Source organism: Diceros bicornis, chromosome 9 (assembly GCF_020826845.1).
Source record: "Diceros bicornis minor isolate mBicDic1 chromosome 9, mDicBic1.mat.cur, whole genome shotgun sequence".
Lineage (NCBI taxonomy): Eukaryota > Metazoa > Chordata > Mammalia > Perissodactyla > Rhinocerotidae > Diceros > Diceros bicornis.
This window is the reverse complement of record NC_080748.1, coordinates 30,691,040-30,711,974: the sequence shown is the minus strand read 5'-3', so window position 1 is coordinate 30,711,974 and position 20,935 is coordinate 30,691,040. Positions and strand designations below refer to the sequence as shown.

Genomic DNA, 20,935 nt, shown 5'->3' with positions numbered 1-20,935 from the left:
TCATTCAGCCATTAAAGCTGCATAATCTTGGGAGGTTTTGAAGACACATAATTGATAAATGTTTTTTCCTTCCACACGTTATCTCTCATGTTTATTCATGGAGAGTGAAGCATTCTATAATTTGCACAAAAGTTTGGCATATCTGGCCCCTCTGGGTTTCTAAGGGGGAGGAAAGATGATGCCATCTCGGAAGCTATTGAGGATGGGGATTTGAGGCTTGAAGACAGAGACTCTATCCCATGTTCTGATTCATTTGCTTTGGCTAGCAGGACCGAGCCTGAGACTTGTGGCACCAAGAGGGTTACTTGGCACCCAGACAGGCAAATGTTTATTGGCTGGATGGTTAAATTGTGAAGAAAGCAAGGTTTGTCCTCGGAACACTTCCCTCCCTTCATATCCCCTTTCTAAATCCTCCCTCCCTTTTATTGGTCTCTCTGCTTTTTTTTTTTATTATTATTATTTTTGTGAAGAAGATTGGCCCTGAGCTAACATCTGCCAATCCTCCTCTTTTTTTTGCTGAGGAAGACTTGCCATGGGCTAACATCCATGCCCATCTTCCTCTACTTTATATGGGACACCGCCACAGCATGGCTTGCCAAGCAGTGCATCTGTGCAGGACCGGGATCTGAACCGACTAACCCCGGGCTGCCGCAGCAGAGCGCGCGCACTTAACTGCTTGCCCCACCTGGCCGGCCCCTGGTCTCTCTGCTTTTTAAGATGATCCACCCAGGCCAGCCCTTTGGAAAGGACCCCAGGCTATAGACCAGCAGTTCTCAAACTTGACTGCTAGTTAGAGTGATTTGGGGATCTTTTAAATATCCTGCTGCCCTGGGTTGCACATCAGATCAACTATATCAGAACCTCCAAGGGAGGGGCATAGGCATCAGCATTTTTTAAAGCTCTTGAGATGATTCCAATGTGTAGCCAGGGCGGAGGTCAGCTGGTCTGGACCAGTGCTTCTCCTAGGGTGGTCTGTGAGTCACAGAATCTCCTGGGGTATTTGTGGAAAATGTGGACTTCTGGGCTCATCAGCTCTACAGGCACTGAATCTCAAGGTGGGATCCGGGAAATTGTGTTTTAACAAGCTCCTCAGGTGATTCTTAAGTACCCTAAAGTCTGAGAATCACTCCTAAATCTTTCGCTAGTCCATCTGTTTCTCGTGATATGACAGTTCTCATTCCCCATCAGCCACACTAGTTTTTCAGTTCCTCAAAGATATCAAGCTTCTTCCCTCCTCTGGACCTTCACATATTATAGCCGTTCATTTGGAAGGCCCTTTTCTCTCTCTCTTTGCCGTTAGGGAATTGGCAAGGATAACAGTGATGAAGCTCTACTACCAAAAAGTCATTGTTAAGTGTACGTTTTGGGGGAGAAGAGAGTAGTCACTGGAGGGCCATGATCTCCTCCCTCTGGGACGGTTTGGTTTACTAAGTTACCTAGCTGTCCCTGGAAGTCACAGAGAGATGGCTCCAGAGATGGTGGGAGGAAAGCCAGTAGGTTTGATGTCGGTGGTGAAGGGACAGGAGGGAAGACTTAGGGATGCGGCATCAACTGGGTCAGATGCAGTGAGGTGGCAGCCCTGGGCAGCCGTCTAGAGAAGGCTGTGACAAGACACCTTAAATGTACCCAGAAGGGCCAGGAAGATGCAGCTTCTGGGGCCTGTGCCGGGGAATGGGTACCATAGGGAAGAGAGGGATGGAGGGGGAGCTGGGTGGTGGGGGATGCACCCAAATGGAGGGCGGAGCCACTCTAGGAACCTCAAATGAATACTGATGATGGAAAAACATAAGTGGAAAGTTATTTTAATCTCTTAAGTCGGCGTAGCTGGGAAAGTGTAATTTCAGTTAATGCTGGTTAATTTAACCGCCTGTCAGCCGTAGATCTTTTAAGGAGACTTCTATTCTTTTAGGACAGTGTTTCTCAAACTTTAATGTGCACACGAATTAACTGGAGATCTTATTAAAATGCAGATTCTGATTCAGTAGGTCTGGGTTTGGGCTGAGATTCTGCATTTCTAACCAGCTGCTGGGCTTCCCTGGCCTGAGCACCACACTTAAAGCAAGGAGGTTTGAACATTTGGGACTCAGAATGGTGGGCCCGTGGTATAGACAATGGGCCCAGAAATACCTACTGAATCATCAACTTCTACGTTAGATAACACACAACTTTGGAATTAAATATTTGCATGCATTCTAATCCTCTAAAAGTTGCTATTCCAAAAATGATGTATGATAGTCTCTATCAACCAAAATACTTTAATCGGAACTCCCCAATTTTGACATACCAGATAACACAAAAATTCCTCCATTTGCCAGCCTGTCCCTGAGTTGTTAACAGTGAGATAGTGGGTATTGATTAGATTATCTATGTTTTTGTGCCTGACATAAGGTGGGCTATTAAATATATGTAGACTTTAGACATGAGAAACATTTACACAATTTTATTTCTTTTTTTTTCAGTCACCCATGCACAGACTCACCTGGCAAATTCTGGCCTCCAGAAATACGGAGAGAGGACACTGAGTAAAGAGCAGTCATTGGCAGCTGAGAGTTTAATTACTGGAACTTTATTAGGAAACTGTCAAAGTGACTAGATTTCACAAGAAGATCAGTCAATGCTGCTAACTTGTTCTGAGCATCAGCCCTGGTTACCGGATCATGAGGCCGGCAAGGATGTGACAATGTCAAGTTCACTAAGAGAGCTCCGCCAGAATTTAATCTAAGTGTACTGGTCCACTGGGGTGGACAGAGAACAAAGGTCGACAGTATCTCAGCAGCTGCTGTTTGACAACAGGTACAGTAACTGCAAGGAAGGTGGGCCTGGGAGCCACCCGGGCCACTGGGAACACGTGGAAATGACTCTCATGCCTTAAGCATCAGTCTGAGATGGGCTGGTGTAAGATGGCCCGAGTTTATGTAGTTTTTACAATCGAGACCACAGCTGTGCTCTCAGGGACAGACGAGAGAGAGAGAAAGGGTGTGTGTGTGTGTGCGTGTGTGTGCGTGTGTGTGTGTGTGTGTGTGTGTGTAGGTGGATAAAGTCACCAGGTTGGCGGAGACTTTAAAAGCTCCTCTAATCCATGCATTGCATCAGACAGGCTCTAATGTCATAAGTTCCAGACAAACAGGAATCCATTCCATTCTAAAAACTCTGTAGGTAAGTCCATTTCACAACTTCTCCCAAAATGAGTTCTGTTTGGCATCTCCCACAGTCAGGAAACATTTGTTCATGTCTAAGAAAAATTAATTTTAAAAAGTTACTGAGCTCTTATTAAAATTCTAGAAAAGTGCTTGGCTCTGCAGAGGACGTCAACAAGTGTAGGGCATGGCTCCTGCCCACTTCTTGTTAGTCGGAGTTTAGCTCTTCCGCAAACATTTGCTAATCCTTCGTTCAGAATTACGTTTTCCCCTGATCTCCCATATTTTATTTACAGATTTGTTATAGTATTTATCACATTGTGCTTTTTATTACATTTTGTGTGTTTGTGCATGTGTGCACATTATCTCCTTGCTGGATTAACATGCTTCTTTAGACATAAAATGGAGAAATTGGGATGGGCTCAAGGGTCCATCTCAGCTCAGGGTTCTTTGTCAAATAATTTGAGCAAACTTAAGAGGAGGATTTATGTCCTGCTATCTAATGTTCAATACCTTTGCTAGAGCAGAAACTTGATAAGAATCTATCAAATTAAAATGAACATTCTGTGCACAAGTGAGAATAATATTATTCATCGTGGCCTTATTTGCTGTGGCAAAGGATTGGATAAATGGATAGACATCTATTTATAGGCCACTGGTTACATAATTTGGCACACCCATACAACAGCATACCATGCACCTGTTGAAAAGATGGAGGCAAGTCTATATGTACCAATATGGAACAATCGCCAAGACATGGTGTTAAGTAAAAAAAAAAAAAGAGTCACAGAGTGATGTTTACGGTATGCTAATATTTGTAACAAAAAAGGTATGTGTGTGTGTGTAATACATGCATAGAATATTTCTAGAAGGATACGAAAGAAATTAGTAACAGTGATTGCCGACTAGGAGGGGAACTAGGGAATTGGGACAGAGGTAGTGGTGGGTTGATAAACTAGCTCTCTGGGGATAAAAAGCCCTATCTGCAGAGTTTGATCATTTCTGTGGTGTAAATACCCCCATCATGGCCAATTTCAAGATAACATTGGTTTAACCAAAGGCTCACAAAATTGGAGCCAATTTGAGCCAATATGAGCTGTCTTAAAGCATACTGCTAGACACCGGACTGGGAAGGTGGCCTAACTTCCCTCTGTAGACCCTTTGGTACAATTTTAATTTCTGATGCCGTACTTGGATTGACTACTAAAATGTAACAATAAAGCTTTAAATTTAGAATAATTATCTTGCTTAGACTGCCATATTCCTTTATCTGTCTCTTCTCCAAGAGAGTCTTCGTTTTCTCCCCCTGATGGTATTTATTCTGCTTTCCTGTAACCTTGTTCAGTTTGTCTGTTCAAGAGACCTATGAGTGCAGTCTCACAGAAAAAACACTTAACATTTGTAGCCTCTTCATATGTGGGGAAGGCAGCTACCTCCAAAGTGTAGAAGCCCCAGGAATGTTCAGGTCAGGAAAGAGCCATCTCCAAAAAGCTGCTGCTGGTGAGGCCGGGACACAGCGGAAGCACAAAAGCCCAGCTTCCTAGCAGCCGTGTGGGTGTGTGGCGCCTCTGCAGGTCAGGACGTGACCAGGCCAAGTAGATGCTTCTGTCACAGCAGCCTACCTGAGAGGGAGCTGGCTGCAGCGGAATTCCTCGGTATACCCCCAACGCCACTCCCCCTGCCCCTGCCAACTCCCGGTCAGCCAAAGTGAGGCCCACCCACGCTAGAGAGGAAACCTCACGTACTGCCAGTCCAAAAGGCTCCTTCTCAAGTCACTCGACGCCATTTTGCACCAATCCCCAAATCTGGCTTTGTTCTGGGTTCAAAGTGTTTCTGAGAATATATGTCTCTAATTTTAGCCTCCTCTTTGTCTAACTCACTATCATTTCTTCTTCAGTTTTCAGCTAAAATCTTCGTTCTTAGACTGTTTCCTGTGCTATAAGCTCCAGTCTCACCATGCCCTTATCAATCACTTATTGCACCTGTTGGTTTACTTGTTTAACATCTGTCTTTCCCCATCAGCTGAGTGCAATGCCTGGCTCATTTATAGGCATATTCCCAACACCTTGCACAGTGCCTAGCACATACCAGGCACTCAACGCATGTTGGCTGAATGAATTAATGTTATATTATACTCTTATAAAACCTTCAGAAGACATCCAGTATAGAGAACATTTTATTTGGAGAGATCTTGAACATTATTTTATCTTCATTTTCCATTAAGGCAGTAACATTCTTCCTGGAGGCAGATGGGGGAGAGTCATCTGAGGATACATTAAGTGCAGATTAAGACAAAGCCAACCACTTTGCATTCAGATGCAGCAGAAATACAGGTTATAGGCCAGGAGAAGCCACACATTGGCTTCCTGAGCCCACTGCCAAGGAACAGATCCAGGGCAATACATTTCAATTGCTTGGAAAAATGGCTAATTCCAGTACATACCCCCCCTAAAGAAGATACCTCACTGACGAGCCCTTTCAGCGCGATAGGGGGAGTCTAGTGCTGGTTCACAATACTCTGTCGCTTTTTGGCCTTTGGTAGGTTTTAAGGGAAATTGTATAATCTGTTAGGGCTGCTCAAATTCGCACTGTTCCTCTGGTTTTGTTTTGGAATTCTTTAAATATCCAGTAAATTAGCTCTTCATAAAGCAACTCAGCCAGTTCTTATCCATCTTGACACCTGGCTAGGTACGCTTGTATGTGAGTTTGGGAGGTAGGATGGGGGTGAGGTGGGGGCGCTATTCATTGGCACATATTGCCCCCTGGGAGCTTGCGAGTGGCAAAAGGTTCTACAGTACCAAAAAAGCAATCATTGAAAATATGGCCTGGCAGCAATCAGATACACTAAGATCTAAGAGCAAATGCAAGCAGAGCAGGATTGTTCCCAGTTACCAGATATTTAGCCATACCACAGTAACTAGATCTAACATGCAGGGCTAAGTACTTGGAGAGGGAGCACCACAGCATCGATGCTTTGCAGTGGTTCCATGCTGCCCCCTAGTGGTATACTGCTCAATTACACCTCTTTGGATCTAACCTTCTGCCAAGAGCTAAGAAGATCTGAAGGCACAGTATTCAAGAAGTTAAGTTTGGTCTGAGCCCAAATCCTAGGGTTAAAAACAGAGGGCTTCCTATTGGCTGAAAAAAATAAAGACTGATGACATTTGGGACGTTAGCTCTGAGGAAAGGCTCTGACAATGAGTCTTACTTCTGCAGGTTACCGGAGACTCTTGGGACCCCAACAGACTGACTGATTTATCAGACGATCTAAAGGGCCCAGAGACGAGGATGGGCAGCAGAGGCGGGCCATAGAGAAGGCATAGTTCTGAGAGGGTGGGGAGCAAAGCCACAGGGAGACAGAGTAGAGGAGAAGGGGGACAGAAAGAGAGGCTTGTAGCAGATCAAATGTTGGCCTCCAGAAAGAAGCGTTAGGACTGCTTCGATGATTCCCCTCTCCTGGTCTTCACCTTGAAGAAAAAGGTGGCCAAATTAAGCTAGTTTAACTATATTAAAATTAATAACACTGCAGGATCTATACTTGACTAATGGCAAAAGCAGGAAGGGTGCCTGGAAAATAGGTTCTTTTTTCCTCTAGATTTTCAAAGCAATAAATTCAACGATAAAAAAATATTTGTAAGAGATTGGGCCTCTTGCAAAGAATGAAGCACTTTTTGTTAAATACAGGAGAGGCTACTTGGCTGAACAAATATACACTTTTCGGAATCTTGTATAATGTCACCAAGTTGAAAACTTCGGAATGGCTTGAACCGTCCCCATGCTTCCCGGGAGCATGTGGTACTGAGCAGCCAGGAATGAGCATGCTGCCTCCAGCCCCGCCCCACTGGGCCTTACACCCTCTTCATGCCTTTCCCCATGAGGCAAGCAAACACTGTCATGACCATTTTCGGGTTCACTTCCACCAGGTCTTCTGGAAGGGCATACACTCTTGCTCCAATTTTTCGGGCCATAGAGATGGCATACCTAAAAGAGAGAAAAGGAGGAGGAGGAGGAGAATATGAGCAGCAAAATATGAAGGTGACCCCTCAGGACCATAGTTATAGTCATTCTATATACTATATTCTCTACACCATGCAGAGCTCACTCCTGGGCATGGTTGGAACCAGTCACTGGCATTTCCCCACTGTTCTGGGCAAATCTTGGCCCGACAAAGCTCCAGACTCCATCAGGAGTTGCTGTCTAGCCTCCTGATAATTACCAAATTTATTATTTGTCCTTAGAGTTCTTCCTAGCTCCTGCCACTTTTGATGCCTACACTACACTACGAGTATTCTCTTAGGCTGGATGCAGCGGAAAAAGTCATAGAACTGAACAAGAGTGTGTGCTAGGAGAAGTTTACAGACTACATTTCGACTGCAGAAATATTTTTAAAAGGAAGAAAAGAGGGGAGATGTATCTGTAATACCTCGACCTTACACATCAATTCTTTTATTCCTTGCTCCATTCCAACCTTTGCCCACATATACATATATTTATTTATGTTACTATAATACTAGAATACGCAGAGTTTTATATTACACATTTTTCACATAAGATTATCAGAGCTGCACCAGAACATTTTTGCCCTATTTATAGTTACATGCAGATAATTTTGATGAGTTGTTACCTATTTTCAAATAAGCCCATGATACTCCCTAGCAGTTCTTTTATCCACCTCATTTATTATCTAGTAACCTCTCACAGTCACTGTTCCAGAGACCCTCCTTCCACCTAAGGCCCCATGACTCTCTCTGCTCTCCTTAAATAACTTTACTTTTACTTTATTGATCAAATTAAATTAACAGCATCTAGCAGGAATAGTCCCCATTCTTTCTCCTTGTCTGTTGGTCAACCACTTCCTGTATATAAATTATTAACGAAATAAAATTTATTTTTCCATTATGAAATGTAGAGGGAAAATTGTTTAAAAATTAGAAAAGAGAGCTTCAAAAAAATCATGCACAATCTTGCCACCACATCATAACTGTTTTTAGCATATTGTGTAATTCGTTTTACCCATTTTTCTAAGTAATTTTGTATCTTGCCCTTACAGGATAGCGTTTAGGAACCAGGGCTCTAGAGTCCGACTTTGAATCTCAGATGAACCATTTAATAATTATAAAACCTTGGGCAAGTTTCTTAAACCTAATCATATCCCTCTTGAACATCTAGGCTCACGGTCTTTTCAAGCTCTTTTTTTTTTTTTTTTTAATTTCTTGGTCTTGATGCACGTTCTTCGCTCTGCCCAGACTATTCTTCCTATCTCCATCACCTGTCTAGCTCCTTCTTACTAGTCCTTTCCAACCATCTCAGCTGAGATGTTATTTGCTCTGTAGAGCTTCAGTTCCCTTCCTGTCCCCTCCAGAGCATGACGTATTCCCCCGTCTGTACCACTCATCACACTCTATTGTAATTGTCATTTAATTATTTATCTTCTCTGCATTAGATTGTGCTAAACATCAGCAGACCAGGTACACAGGTCTCTACTTTCCCAAACTGGGAATAGAGGGAAGGGCACCATTGGGGTTACATATGTAGCAGGGCTGCTGGCCACTAGTCGTCTGTTAGCTCTGAACCTGTGTCATGGGTTGAATTGTGTCCCCCGCAAAGAGATATGTGGAAGGTCTATCCCCTAGTACCTCAGATTGTGACTTTATTTGGAAATAGGGTTGTTTAAGATGTAATTAGTTAAGTTGAGGTCATGCTGGAGTAGTGTGGGGCCCTACTCCAGTCTGACTGGTGTTCTTAGAAGAGCAGAAGAGACACAGACACACACAGAGGGAAGACAGCCATGTAAAGTCCAGACACACAGGGAAGAAGGCCATGTGAAGATGGGGGCAGAGAATGGAGTGATGCATCTCTAAGCCAAGGATTGCTGGTCTTTGCCAGAAGATAGGAGAGAGGTGTGGGACAGATTCCTTCAGAAGGAACTGACCCTGCCGACGACTTGATCTTGAACTTCTAGCCTACACAACTGTGACAGAATAAATTTTTGTTGTTTTGTCACCTTGGTTGTGGTATTTTGTTATGGCAGCCCTAGGGAAGTAGTACAACCTGCTCTCAGAAAGGCACCTCTCTAGAGGAGAGGTCAGCAAACTCTCTGTAAAAGACCAGACAGTAAACATTTTAGACTTTGTGGGCTTTGTCACAACTACTGAACTCTGCCACTGTAGCAGGGAAGGAACTATAGAAAATATACAAATGAATGGGCATGGCTGTGTTCCAATAAAACTTTATTTATAAAATCAGACAACAAGCCCAATTTGGCTCACAGACTGTAGTCTGCTGACACTTGTTCTATCTGGTAAAGCAAACGGCGGCTGCTCTCAGGCTGGTGAAGATTCTGGTCTTGAACCCCACCACTGCCCATTCCTATCTATGGATATTTACAAATAGGGTGTTTATATTTGGGCCTGTCATGTATAAACTTTATTTAGGAAGTCTCCTATAGATCATGATTAGGAAATTGGTTTTATGAAACTACAGGCTTGCTTATCAATTGGAAGAATATTGCTGTTGTTTTTTGTCTTGCTCCCTCTAACACTAGGAGCCTTAAACTACTTTTGCACAATAGCTAAAATAATGATGGGACACAATAAGCCATGAGAGGAAAAAGCATCAACAGTGAAACTACAGCGTTTCCAGAAAGGCACGAGCAACAGCATTCAGAGCTATCCAGTTGCCAGTTCGGTCCTGCTCTCCCTGACCTCAAGTTTATTTACGTACTTTGCATTGTTGAGTTTCTCTTCATCATCCAGGTTTTCTGTCTTCAGAAGGTCATAGTTAATGGAACCTGGCTGAATGGCATCGATGAGATCCAGAACAGGCAGGCTTGTACTAATCTTCGGGTCCTGCGCAGAGAGAAAGGGTAAGTTTTATCAATGTGCCTCTAACTTACTTCTATTTGGCTCAAGGGAAGCGGGTGGTTTTTTCCTCTTAAGTATGAAATATATACAGCGTGGTCTGGGAAATGCCACAGTGTCGCACTTGGTGTTTTAATCAACTGTAGTTTCTGTGGGGGCATCAGTAGCTTCCCAGTGGCTCACTAAGCAGAGGAAACCCATTGTCTGCCAACAGGCAGGGAGCCCTTTTCAAATAGTGAATGGAAGGAAGTTAGCGCAACTAGAGAGAAGCAGAGAGGTTGAAATATTACATGTTTAATTTAACTACTGATTATTAGCAGAGGAAGGGATGATTTGAAAAATAAACCATCAGGAAGGAGAGGCTAAAGATATTAGGAGAAACCCTGTTTCATTTGGGGGGACATCCCAGAGGTGAGGGGCAGGGATAGTGATGTGGGCTTAGATGGACAGGAGTTTCAGTAGATGCTCCTTTCTTGGAGACCTCAGGGGAAAAAAAATGTGTGTAGGTCCAGGGAGACAGTGACAGCAACTATGTGATTAAATGCAATGACAGTCACTAATATTTGTTGGTGTCTCATAGTTTGCTCAGCACTTTTTAGTAGGTTATCTCACTTGTCGCCACACACCCCAGATGTAGGCATATAATCTTAATTTACAGTGAGTCAAGGGAGTTTCTGAGGTGAAGTGACTTGCGGATAAGTGGTGGAGCTGGATTTGGATCCAGCTATTCTGACTTAAAATCCTGGGCTCTTTCTTTGGCATTTGTAAATATTTTCATGGTCACACCTAGAGCTGTGAATGCTCCTAAAGTGTGAACGCACAAAACTCTGCACTGTCTGTCCTCCTCTCTCCTGGGGACCGGTGAGTGCAGATGTGGAGAGGCAACTGTGTGTCACCATCCAAGCACAGTCAAGTCCAAACACCTCATACTTTGAGGGTCCAAATCAGAATCAATTCTAAGCAACAAGCAAGACACAGGACCCCTGCAAGATGCTAGGTCTCTAGACTTGGTCCTCTGTTTAGGTAGAATAATATTTTTAAAAATACAATGGGCCCATTTTTATTTACTCCTGGGTAATATAAGAACTACCACAAAATTAAAATCAATATATATAATCAATCTAATTTCCACCATTAGCCTGAGCTTCTATCTCCACAGCATTTTTTGGTGAAGAAGCACAAGGGAAGCAAAATGGAGAGATTTGAGTTTCACTTTCTTTCTACTTTCTGCCCACAATCTTGTGGAGGTGTTTACAGGCCGAGAAAGGGCCAGCAATGGACAGCCTTCATAGATGAGGAGGGGACAAGGAATATTTCCATAGTGGTTAATCAAGAGCGGGTTATGTTCATTTTTTAAGGGTTTCACTTAAAAGCAATGTGGGGCTAATTTGACATTTTCATTCTGTGGTCCTTTTTACCTAATCACTTCTGTAATGACTTAGTGAGAAGGCAGGAGAAAATTAGCCCATAGCATCACAAGGAACAAAAGAATTGTCAAACATTCCCAAGAGTGAGTCCCCACAAGAACACTCCAGAAGCTGCAAGGGAACGTAAGGGGCTGCAGAAGCAGCTGTTTTACAGAGACGCATTCCTGGGCTATTTAACTGGTCACTTCATAGTAACGATTAAGGGACCTCTGGATACCCTCTGCTCTACAACCCCACCTCGCGAGTAAAAGGCGCTTTCCCCTCACTGATGGACCATTGCCTGCAATCACTAGCTACAACCTCAGGAGTTACTTGAACTCCAGTTCCCTCACCTATAAAATGAGGACAACAGTAAAGCTGTCCTCACAATGTCTGTGAAGAGGGAATGAGACATCACACAAGGAGCCCCTGGCAGTCAGAGCGCATTCCATATCGGGAGCACCCTTCTCCTCTGCTCCTCTCCACCGCCTTTCCAAACTTCTTTCTGGAAGAACTTACTCAGGTCTGTCACCAGCCTTCGCTCCCACCTCTGCCCCGCTCTCCTGACTGAATGGTAAGCTGGAGGGGGGACAGAGGTGGCCGTTATCTGTGATGAGCCCACAGGGAGCGGACACTCCTGGTATAGCTCAACCCAGAGATATCTTCTGCCCTTTCTGGTGGGGAGAGATTTAATTTTTTTTCTTGATTTTGAAGCAGAAGATGGATATCATGATGAACTGCCTCACCGACCCTGTTAATACAACTCTGAAGGGACCCCCTCCCCCCAATCTTGACCTTTAAACCAGAAAAATGTAGTTAAGACAGCACAGACATTATAATATGGATCAAGCAGCCAGGTCCCTTGAGGAAGGATCCAACTAATGTATGAAACATGAGTTAAGAAATTTAATAAAATATAATGCTGTTATTAATAAAAATGGGATTAGGATACAAGTACACAACTGCTTTTTCTCAAAAAACATCATGTGGGAGATCTTTTAGCATTTTCGATTTCACTATTACTATGTTAACAACCTGAATCTTGGAGCTCTGCACATTTAAAAAATATTATCATATTTTATGTTACTTTGAAAGAACAATGCCTAAAATGATGTGTAAAAAATGACGGGTTTTTAAAAATTAATTATTATGGGAGAAAGTGACAAGAAATTTGTCAATGAAATGGCCTATGAACATCAAAACAATAATGGGTCATTCAAGCAAAATCAGAATTGGAGGGGGAGCCTTCAATACCTCACACTGAAGGTCACTTTAAAATAGAGCGAAAACAATAAAGATAAGCATAGAGCTCAGGTGGCCGTGAGCAGTAGATTAACAATTTTACCTTGAAACTAGAGATGGATGAACTTTTCTCCGCTTCCTTCAATGTTTCATTCACCCAGTTGACAATAATGTCGTCATTGACTTTCTGCCCACCTCCAATTTCTTCCAGAATATTCAGTGTGTACCTGAACAAAATCAAGAATGATTTCTGGAGAAGAGTTGCTAAAGAATTCAATATCACAGAGAGTAGTGGGTAGAAATGTTCTTTTCTTTCTAGGTATGTCACAGAAGATAGATTGGATACCATTACATTTTCTGGAAAAGAGACCTATAATAACATCAGTTTCTTTTAGAATAACTTAAAATGCAAGTTCATGGTTGTTAGAGTGAGATGCAGAGCAAACAGCTCTTTCTAAGCACTGTCATGGCTCTGGGTAGGAGGAGAAAGCAGAAGGAAAAGAAAAGGAAGCAAAAGATGACTCTTTTCTTAAAGGAAACATTAAAAACAAGGAACAATTCAATGTTAGAAAAGCCCAAGTAGCCCACATAATAAAGGAAGAATAGACAAGAGTTCCCTTATATCACAGATGTAGAAATACTAGGAATACACCCACCAAAGTTAATCTCTAGCCTGAGGGTAAGGATCCCCTTAAATACACACTGTAATGAGTATTATTGGGAAACATTTATTAAGAAGATGCTTCAGGTTCTTAAAATTCCATGGAGCAGAAAAGACTCACCATTCCCTATGGCTACTCCCTCCGAAAGGAGAACTACACGGAGAAAGCCAGGCAGTAGCACAGGTTTGTTGGCCTCAAGCTGGGGCCTGCAGGAGGGGGTCAAATTACCCCTGAAAGACCTTCGGGGCTGGGGTTTCAGCGTGCGCTGTTCAAACTGAAATTCAAGTATCCTGCCGTTGAGCCTCGTCTGGACGGGCCTCCTAAATGAGGTCACCAGCAAGCTTTTGCTTACAAGATCCATCGAGTGTTCTCCTCCAGTTACGGCTTCTTTGGAAAACACAATTCTCCCGTGATTTCCCACATGGTTTTCAAGTTTAATTCCTGACATAGGAGTGAAGCCCTGCTTCGTCTAAGTTAAAGCACTGTGGGAGATCAAGATTTGGCCACCCTGAAATCTATCTCTTTACCTTGGTTGTTTTCTCTAGGGACATTTGACCTCCCCCACTAACTGCCTAAAGAGTTTGACATAGTAACTCCTTCCTGGAACAGATCTATCATGATGGCTGTAAAGATAACGTAGGGTAAATGTTACAATAGGAAAGGCACCAACAAGCCCCTCTTATCAGAAGTTCTGTCTCTCTGGCCACATTCTCTGGATGACCCTGTGAGGAGTTGCCAGACAATCATTTACATTTATAAGGGAAATCTCCATTTGTAAAGGTATCTCCCTCTCTGTTTTGAGAAGAGAGGCGGATGAGCTCATTTCTAGTGACTTATCAATGTGGAAGTTGAGGCCTTGGGGCTGCATAATAAACCTTACTCTTGTTTACTGTGCTTTAGTGGTAATCTCCTGTAACTGACTCCCTCCACCCCCAAAATCCTCCTTTGTCATTGGCTGAAAATGGTATTTAAGACGAGAATTTCTGCTATTGTGTTGAGAAATGCAGTGTCCCTGCTTTCTCCCATGTATACATGTTATTAAACTTGGTATTATTTTCTCCTGCTAACCTGTCTTGTTGATTATTTGGCCAGCCATAAGAACCTTAAGGGAAAGGGCAGAGGGAGATTCTCTCTCTTCCCCCTACACACCTTTCCATCATTGTAGATGGGAAGAAAATGGCTTCTGCAACTTTCTTCCAAAAACAAGATCATGTTTCCCAATCCAGCACTGAAGTCCTCTCAATCACACCTCCCCAAACTCCCTCAGATCCACGGATTTCTCCTCATTCTGCCTCTCCTCTTCAGTTACCTTTCTAAAGTAGAGTTCTAGTCACGTCATTTAAAGAGACTCCTCAGGACCCCAAAGAATACAGGTCACACTCCTCAGAACAGCCCCTCAGAATTTGGTCCTGGCATCCGTTTTCAGTGCATCTCTGCTTTCCTCCTTCCCTCCCCTCTTCCTGGCCTCATCCCCGTGCCCCTCACAGACACACACACTCATGTTTCAACTGCACAGAACCATCAACAGCTTCCCGACCACACCATGCACCCTCCCGCCTCCTGCCTCCGTGACTCAGCTGTGCTCTGCCTGGGACCTCCTTCACCACTAGTGAATTTCTAGTCCCTTGAACAGTTCCCAGCTCAAGCATCATTTTTCCAACCCATGCAGTGTATTAGTCATTCTTGTTACACTTGCTTCCAACCTGTTTCCCACAACATCTGATGGAGTTGACGTGCATGTCTCTGTCTGCCCACCATGTCCCCTCGGACAGAGTCCATGTATCCTGTTCATCACAGTGCTTTCAGGGGGTAGCAGAGTGCCTAGAACATACTGGGCATCTAGTAAATGAAAGACTAGAGTGGTGGGTGAAATAAATAGAATGACTTTCTCCCAGGAAGTAAGGAGAAAGTAAAGATGAGAAGTGCTTAGTCTGGCCCAGAGATGGGACCAAAATGCTAAGGAATAATGAGTACAAATGGGATAAGTCCCAGGTAGATTTTCAAAATAATCCTAGTCTGGAAAAAGGCCCTAGTTTTGACGTGTTCATAAAGATGACGTTTTATGGCCTAACTGGCTTCTTGTTTCCTGATAGTTAGCACGTGTATTAAGTTATTAGCATTTACCATAACATTTAAGAATTTCTGCCTAGTAAACTCATTAGGGAATGGTAGGTTAGCACTTGCTTCATCAGGTCATGTCTATATATAAGCTGAGGAAACCCAGTGAGTTTACTCTTCCAGCAGCTTCACTCAGCTCAGGACTGAATTCTCACTTCCCTCTGTCAGGAGTCCCAGACTGCTTAGCTGTCACTCTCAAGAGGACAGAATCAGTGCTTTAGATCCGCTTCCTGAGCGAGGGAAGGAAACGGTACAGAGGAGAAGCTCACATTTTTACAAAAGTCTATCCATGAAAATACAAAAAGCCACTAAGGAACAGGGAAACAGAGAAACACAGAAAACCGTGGAGGCAGCTGACTGCACTCTGGGGTCTGGGAACAGCCCCTCAGAGCACAGAACTCTGGTAAGCACAGAGTTGTCTTTCTGCCACCTCAAGGGAGATGTGGAGGTTTAAAGGGAATCAGATGCCTCCTTGTAGGTACAATGGTAAAAACAAATAGACGAGAAGATAGAATTAGGTTGGAGCCTCAATTCTAGACAGTCCACTAAGCACTAAATGTAGATTCAAAATTTAAAACAAAAATCCATTTGGCCTGTGGCTACCTAGGATTTTCCTTTTGAGGTATTCACTCCATATCATCAAACACGTTCTGGGCAACTGTGCTATTATTAACTGGAACCTTCTGGACAAGATCCACTATCACTGGTATTTGCACACCGCACTGCATGGAAATGCCCTCCATGAAAAGGAAATGGCATCCTGTGCCCCAGTGTTAGCCAGCGCCTCCTCCAAGAGGATTGATGAGGTGTGTGTGTGCAGCGCTAGAGGGGGTGTGATTATTACTTGCTTGTTTTCCTGCCTTCCAACACTTGCTTTATTTATTTAACATTTGACCCAGATGACCCAGTTTTTCAAGGACCTATTCCAAATTCACTGTCCACAGCCTGTTGGATTTTGCCTCTTTTGCCCACCTCAGACTCTTTGTTCATTTGCCAGAGCCTAACCATCACTGCTGTCTGTCGGCAGCCTACTTGCTTCAGGCTTTTATCGCTAAATTTATACACACACTATTTGCTGGCTTTCCAATATGAGAACGATTTCCAGGCTACTGCCGGGGAAAGGGAGGTTTAAGCACACTTTTCTCATTTGTTCTTAGTGGGGAACATGACATGCCATTTGTTGTCTAGATAAATGACCAAATTAGCACATCTGTGCAATCCAATGCAATAAATTCCAGCTAGAACTGGCTGTAAATTTAACAGATCTGTTAATGTGCAGCACACAGAGAAAAAATGCCTTCTAGTGGCATTTACATAATTATCTGTCATTTCATCTTCTTCAACAGTAATGTATTTCTCTGTCCACTTTCTTATATGCATAATTCTTGTAAATACTCATGAGAAAAATGACTTATTAACCAGGTGGAGAAGCAGCATCTGACTAGACCTTATCATACATACACCAGCTATAAAATATGACACTGGGCCACATTTTTATAAAACTTCCACAACAAAGACCATATGACAAGGTGATTTTCAGATATTATGAAATTCAAAATAGAATAGAGTTGGCCTGAGGTTTTTTTTAATCATTAAAACAGAAAATATCAAAGATTATTTCATATTCAAACCCAGAAGTCAATTTAACTTTTGCAACTAAAAAGACTTTTGCTTTGGTATTTAAAACAATCAGTACCAGAAGCCAGTCTGTTAAGAACTAAAAACACATGTGAAAGACAACAGAGAATAATTCACAAATAGTTTCTGAAACTACACTGGTGAGATGGCCCCTGGAACCTGCAGTGCTGTTCTAGATACATGCAGTCAAGTAGTCACAGAGTTGAAGTTTCTTGAGCTCTGGAGTTTTCTGTGCTAGAGGAGCCTTATGACACCTGCCTTCAATCTTCAAGGAGACCTCAGTTTAGAAACAGGTAGTAGATCACTATATACTTGATAAAGCTAATGTGAATCAGGGAGTGAAACCTACTATGATCACTTCTGATTACCCTACATCACCTACAAACATTGACATAATTACTTCAAGGACCACTATGAATATTAGGATCTGCAGACAGCGGCCTGGGAATCAAGCTGAAGTGCCTAGGGACTCCACAAACCTTGTCCTTGCCACTGCCTTGTTGGATTTAACGTAATGTGGCATATGTTTCTGGAGCTTCCTTCCAGACAGAAAAATGAATTAAGTGACACTAACATAGGTTCTAATTAAGGTATGTAAGATTTCTGCCTGGTCAGGGCTATTGGTACACAAGGAAAGAACAAAGCATTTAAAAGTAAACTCTTTTATACTTACAGATTTGCTATCTAAAATTCTTCCAAGGCTCATGCTTTTGTACCAAAAATTGTTTATTTCTCTTACAATTTATTTTCTGTTTGTATTATAGTTATCATATTATACTCTATTGTTTAATAATATCGCCACACAGCTCTCACATGAATCAAGTTTATATTCAGCTCTAAGAGGTATCTAAAGTTCTCTCTTAAGGAACTAGCAGGAAATTCTGCTTCTGGCCATGATGGAGTAACAGGGACTAGATTTACTCTTCTGCCTGTGTTTATACCTAAATCACAATGACAGACATGAAATGATGTTGTTCGGACATTGGACAACAGGAAGCACAGAACAGTGGTCTCTGAGAGAAGGAAAAGAAGCATGGTGAGCTCTATGATAGTCTCAGCTTATTGTATGGAGAGTTTCCAGGCTGCGGGGCAGGGAGACAGAACCCAAACAGAGCATGGCAGTCTCCCTGTTGCGGGGACAGGGTTGAGAACTCAAGGAGGCCAAGGTGCCTAGAATTTGTGGGACAGAAAACCGGAGAGGAGAGAGCTGCCTGGGGAGGACAGAGTCATCCAGAAAGAAAGCTCCAGGGATCTTCAGAGGGTTTGCCTCCAGTCTTCAGCTGAGTACTGCTCAGTGCATGCATGCAATAAACTACCAGAGGCTGGGAAAAGAACTCAGAAATGCACAAGCAGAACAATTCTTGCAGCTCACACACGGCTAGAAATAATTTGGTTCCCACCAGTCAGAGTGAAAAAACCTCATGATACATGGAGCATCAAGTAAAGTACTCAGAAGAGATTGTCTCAGGATTAAGAGACAAAATTAGCTCAAGACCAATTAAGCTTTTAAGTAAGACTCAAAAGGATGAAATTGTGTTTAAGCAACTTAACTGCATCCCAGAACAAAATTCAAGAATATTTAAAGGAATAACGAAATATCCAGTACATAGCAAGGTAAAATTCACAATGCCTCATATACAATAAAAAATTAGTAGGTATGCAAAGAAGCAGGGAAATATGACCCACAGTGAGGATAAAAATCAATTAATAGAAATAGAACTAGAAATAACAGTTATTGTAATTATATTCTATATGTTCAAGAAGTTAGAGGGGCTGGCCTGGTGGTGTAGTGGTTAAGTTTGGCATGCTCTGCTTCAGCAGCCCGGGTTCGTGGGTTTGGATCCCAGGTGCAGACATACACCACTCATCAAGCCATGCTGTGGTGGCATCCCACATACCAAATACAGGAAGATTGGCACAGATGTTAGATTAGGGCAAATCTTCCTCAAGCAAAAAGAGGAAGATTGGCAACAGATGTTAGGTCATGGCCAATCTTCCTCACCAAAAAAAAAAAAAAAAAAAAGTAGTCAGAGGAAAGAGATATGGGAGATCCAAAAAGACACAAATTAAATTTCTATACATGAAAACTATAATGTCTGAGATAAAAATATATACACTGAATGGGATTAATGGGAGATTAGACATTGCAGAACAAGACATTGCAGAAGAATTTGAAGACAAAGCAATAGAAATTATCCCAAATGAAAAATAGAGGAAAAAATAAAACATAAAGGGAAAAAATGATAGGGCATCAGTGAACTGAGACAACTTCAAATGACCAAATATCTATATACCTGGAGTCCCCAAAAAACTGGGATGGGTGGGGACAGGAGACGTATTTGAAGAAATAAAATTTTTCAAAATTTTTCCAAATTTGGTGAAAATTCTAAACCCACAGATTCAAGAAGTTCAATAAGCCTTGAGCACAAAAAACACCAATGCACATCATAATCAAATTGCTTAAAATGAATGATAAAGTAAAATCTTAAAAGAAGCCAGAGTAAAAAAGATACATTACATACAGAGGAACAAAGATAAGAATGACAACAGATTTATCATTGGAAACAAAGTAAGCAGAAGTCAGTGAACACTGCTTTTAAGCATTAAAAGAAAACACTATCAACCTAGAATTCTACATTCAAAGAAATATCTTTCTGATATTGAAAATGAAATAAAGACTTTTTCAGACATATAGAAACTGAAATAATTCCTCGCCAGCAGATCTGAACTATTAGAAATATTTCAAGTAGAAGGCAAATGATATCAGATGGAAATCTGGATCTATCCCATGCAAAGAAGAGCTCCAGAAATGGCAAATATGTAGGTAAATACAGCATATTTTCCCCTTATTTTGAAAATCCCTTTAAAAGATCATTGACTATTATTTCAGTTAAAAATAAAAGGACGGAAAAAGATCTGCCATGCTAAAACTAATCCAGAGGAAGCTGGAGTGGCTACATTAATATCAGAAAAAGTAGATTTCAGAGAAAATATTACCAGGCATAAATAATGAAAAAGGGGGGATTCATTAAGAGGATATAACAATCTAAAATAATCATGAACCTAATAACAGCTTCAATGTACTTGAAATAAAACTTATAGAAGTGAAAGGAAGAAAATAGGAAAATAACAAAAAACTCCGTTGGTTTTAAGTTTAGCTTAAAATATAGTCTCACTGGTTCAGATCGCATCCTGAAAATCTGCTAGTATTTTTCTGGGCAAGTAATACATTCAATACAAAGCCATTGCCACGGGTTGTATGCATTACCTTCTCATTAACTGCCAGATCAAGGCCAAAGTCAGAGTTCGGTTCCCTTCATTGAGATCTTGTCCACCAATGCCAACCAGGGAAAACTTAGCTTGATTCTTCCCCAGCTCCACTGCATAGTTACAATTCTCAAGCTGTTAATAAGCAGGAACACAAACAACCTAATATTATCATCTCTCTGGTGATAAATACTAGATAAAATAAGAATAAAAATAAAGACAAAATGAAACCAATATGGTCAGATTGAATGATCTCTCAAGTCTCGCCTGGTTCTTTGGTCCTAGGATTGTAAATGAGTCAAAGAATTTTCCTTCTTTTCTTAAATGGAACCCCTCACTTCCACCAAAAAATATTCATAGTGTACTCTAAGTGCAAAACCAAAATGAATTCATTATTATGAACATTTTTATGGCGATATCACACTACATAAATAGAGAGCTACGCTCAGTTACCTCTCCATAATATTCCTAAAATGGCTGAATTCGTAGGGACATGGGGAACCTGGATTCTCCATTCTACATGCACATAGTGGACTGACATGGGGACAGGTAGTCCCTGGTTACACACGGATCACTAATAAGAGTCACAGAGATGAGAAATGGTG

At 42.0% G+C, this 20,935-nt stretch overlaps 1 protein-coding gene across 1 annotated transcript in view; it reads right to left on the bottom strand.

Moving 5' to 3' along the window:
• Nucleotides 1–5,300: 5,300 nt before the first annotated feature.
• Nucleotides 5,301–20,935, bottom strand: part of LCP1 (lymphocyte cytosolic protein 1) — a 52,665-nt gene continuing 37,030 nt past the window's right edge. Inside the window, exons 13-16 of the mRNA XM_058548186.1 lie at nt 20,332–20,465; nt 12,749–12,872; nt 9,861–9,985; nt 5,301–7,118 (exon numbers count right to left, since the gene is read on the bottom strand). Of these exons, the coding sequence (XP_058404169.1) occupies nt 6,986–7,118; nt 9,861–9,985; nt 12,749–12,872; nt 20,332–20,465 (516 nt within the window). The 3' untranslated portion in view covers nt 5,301–6,985. The remainder of the gene's footprint in view (nt 7,119–9,860; nt 9,986–12,748; nt 12,873–20,331; nt 20,466–20,935) is intronic.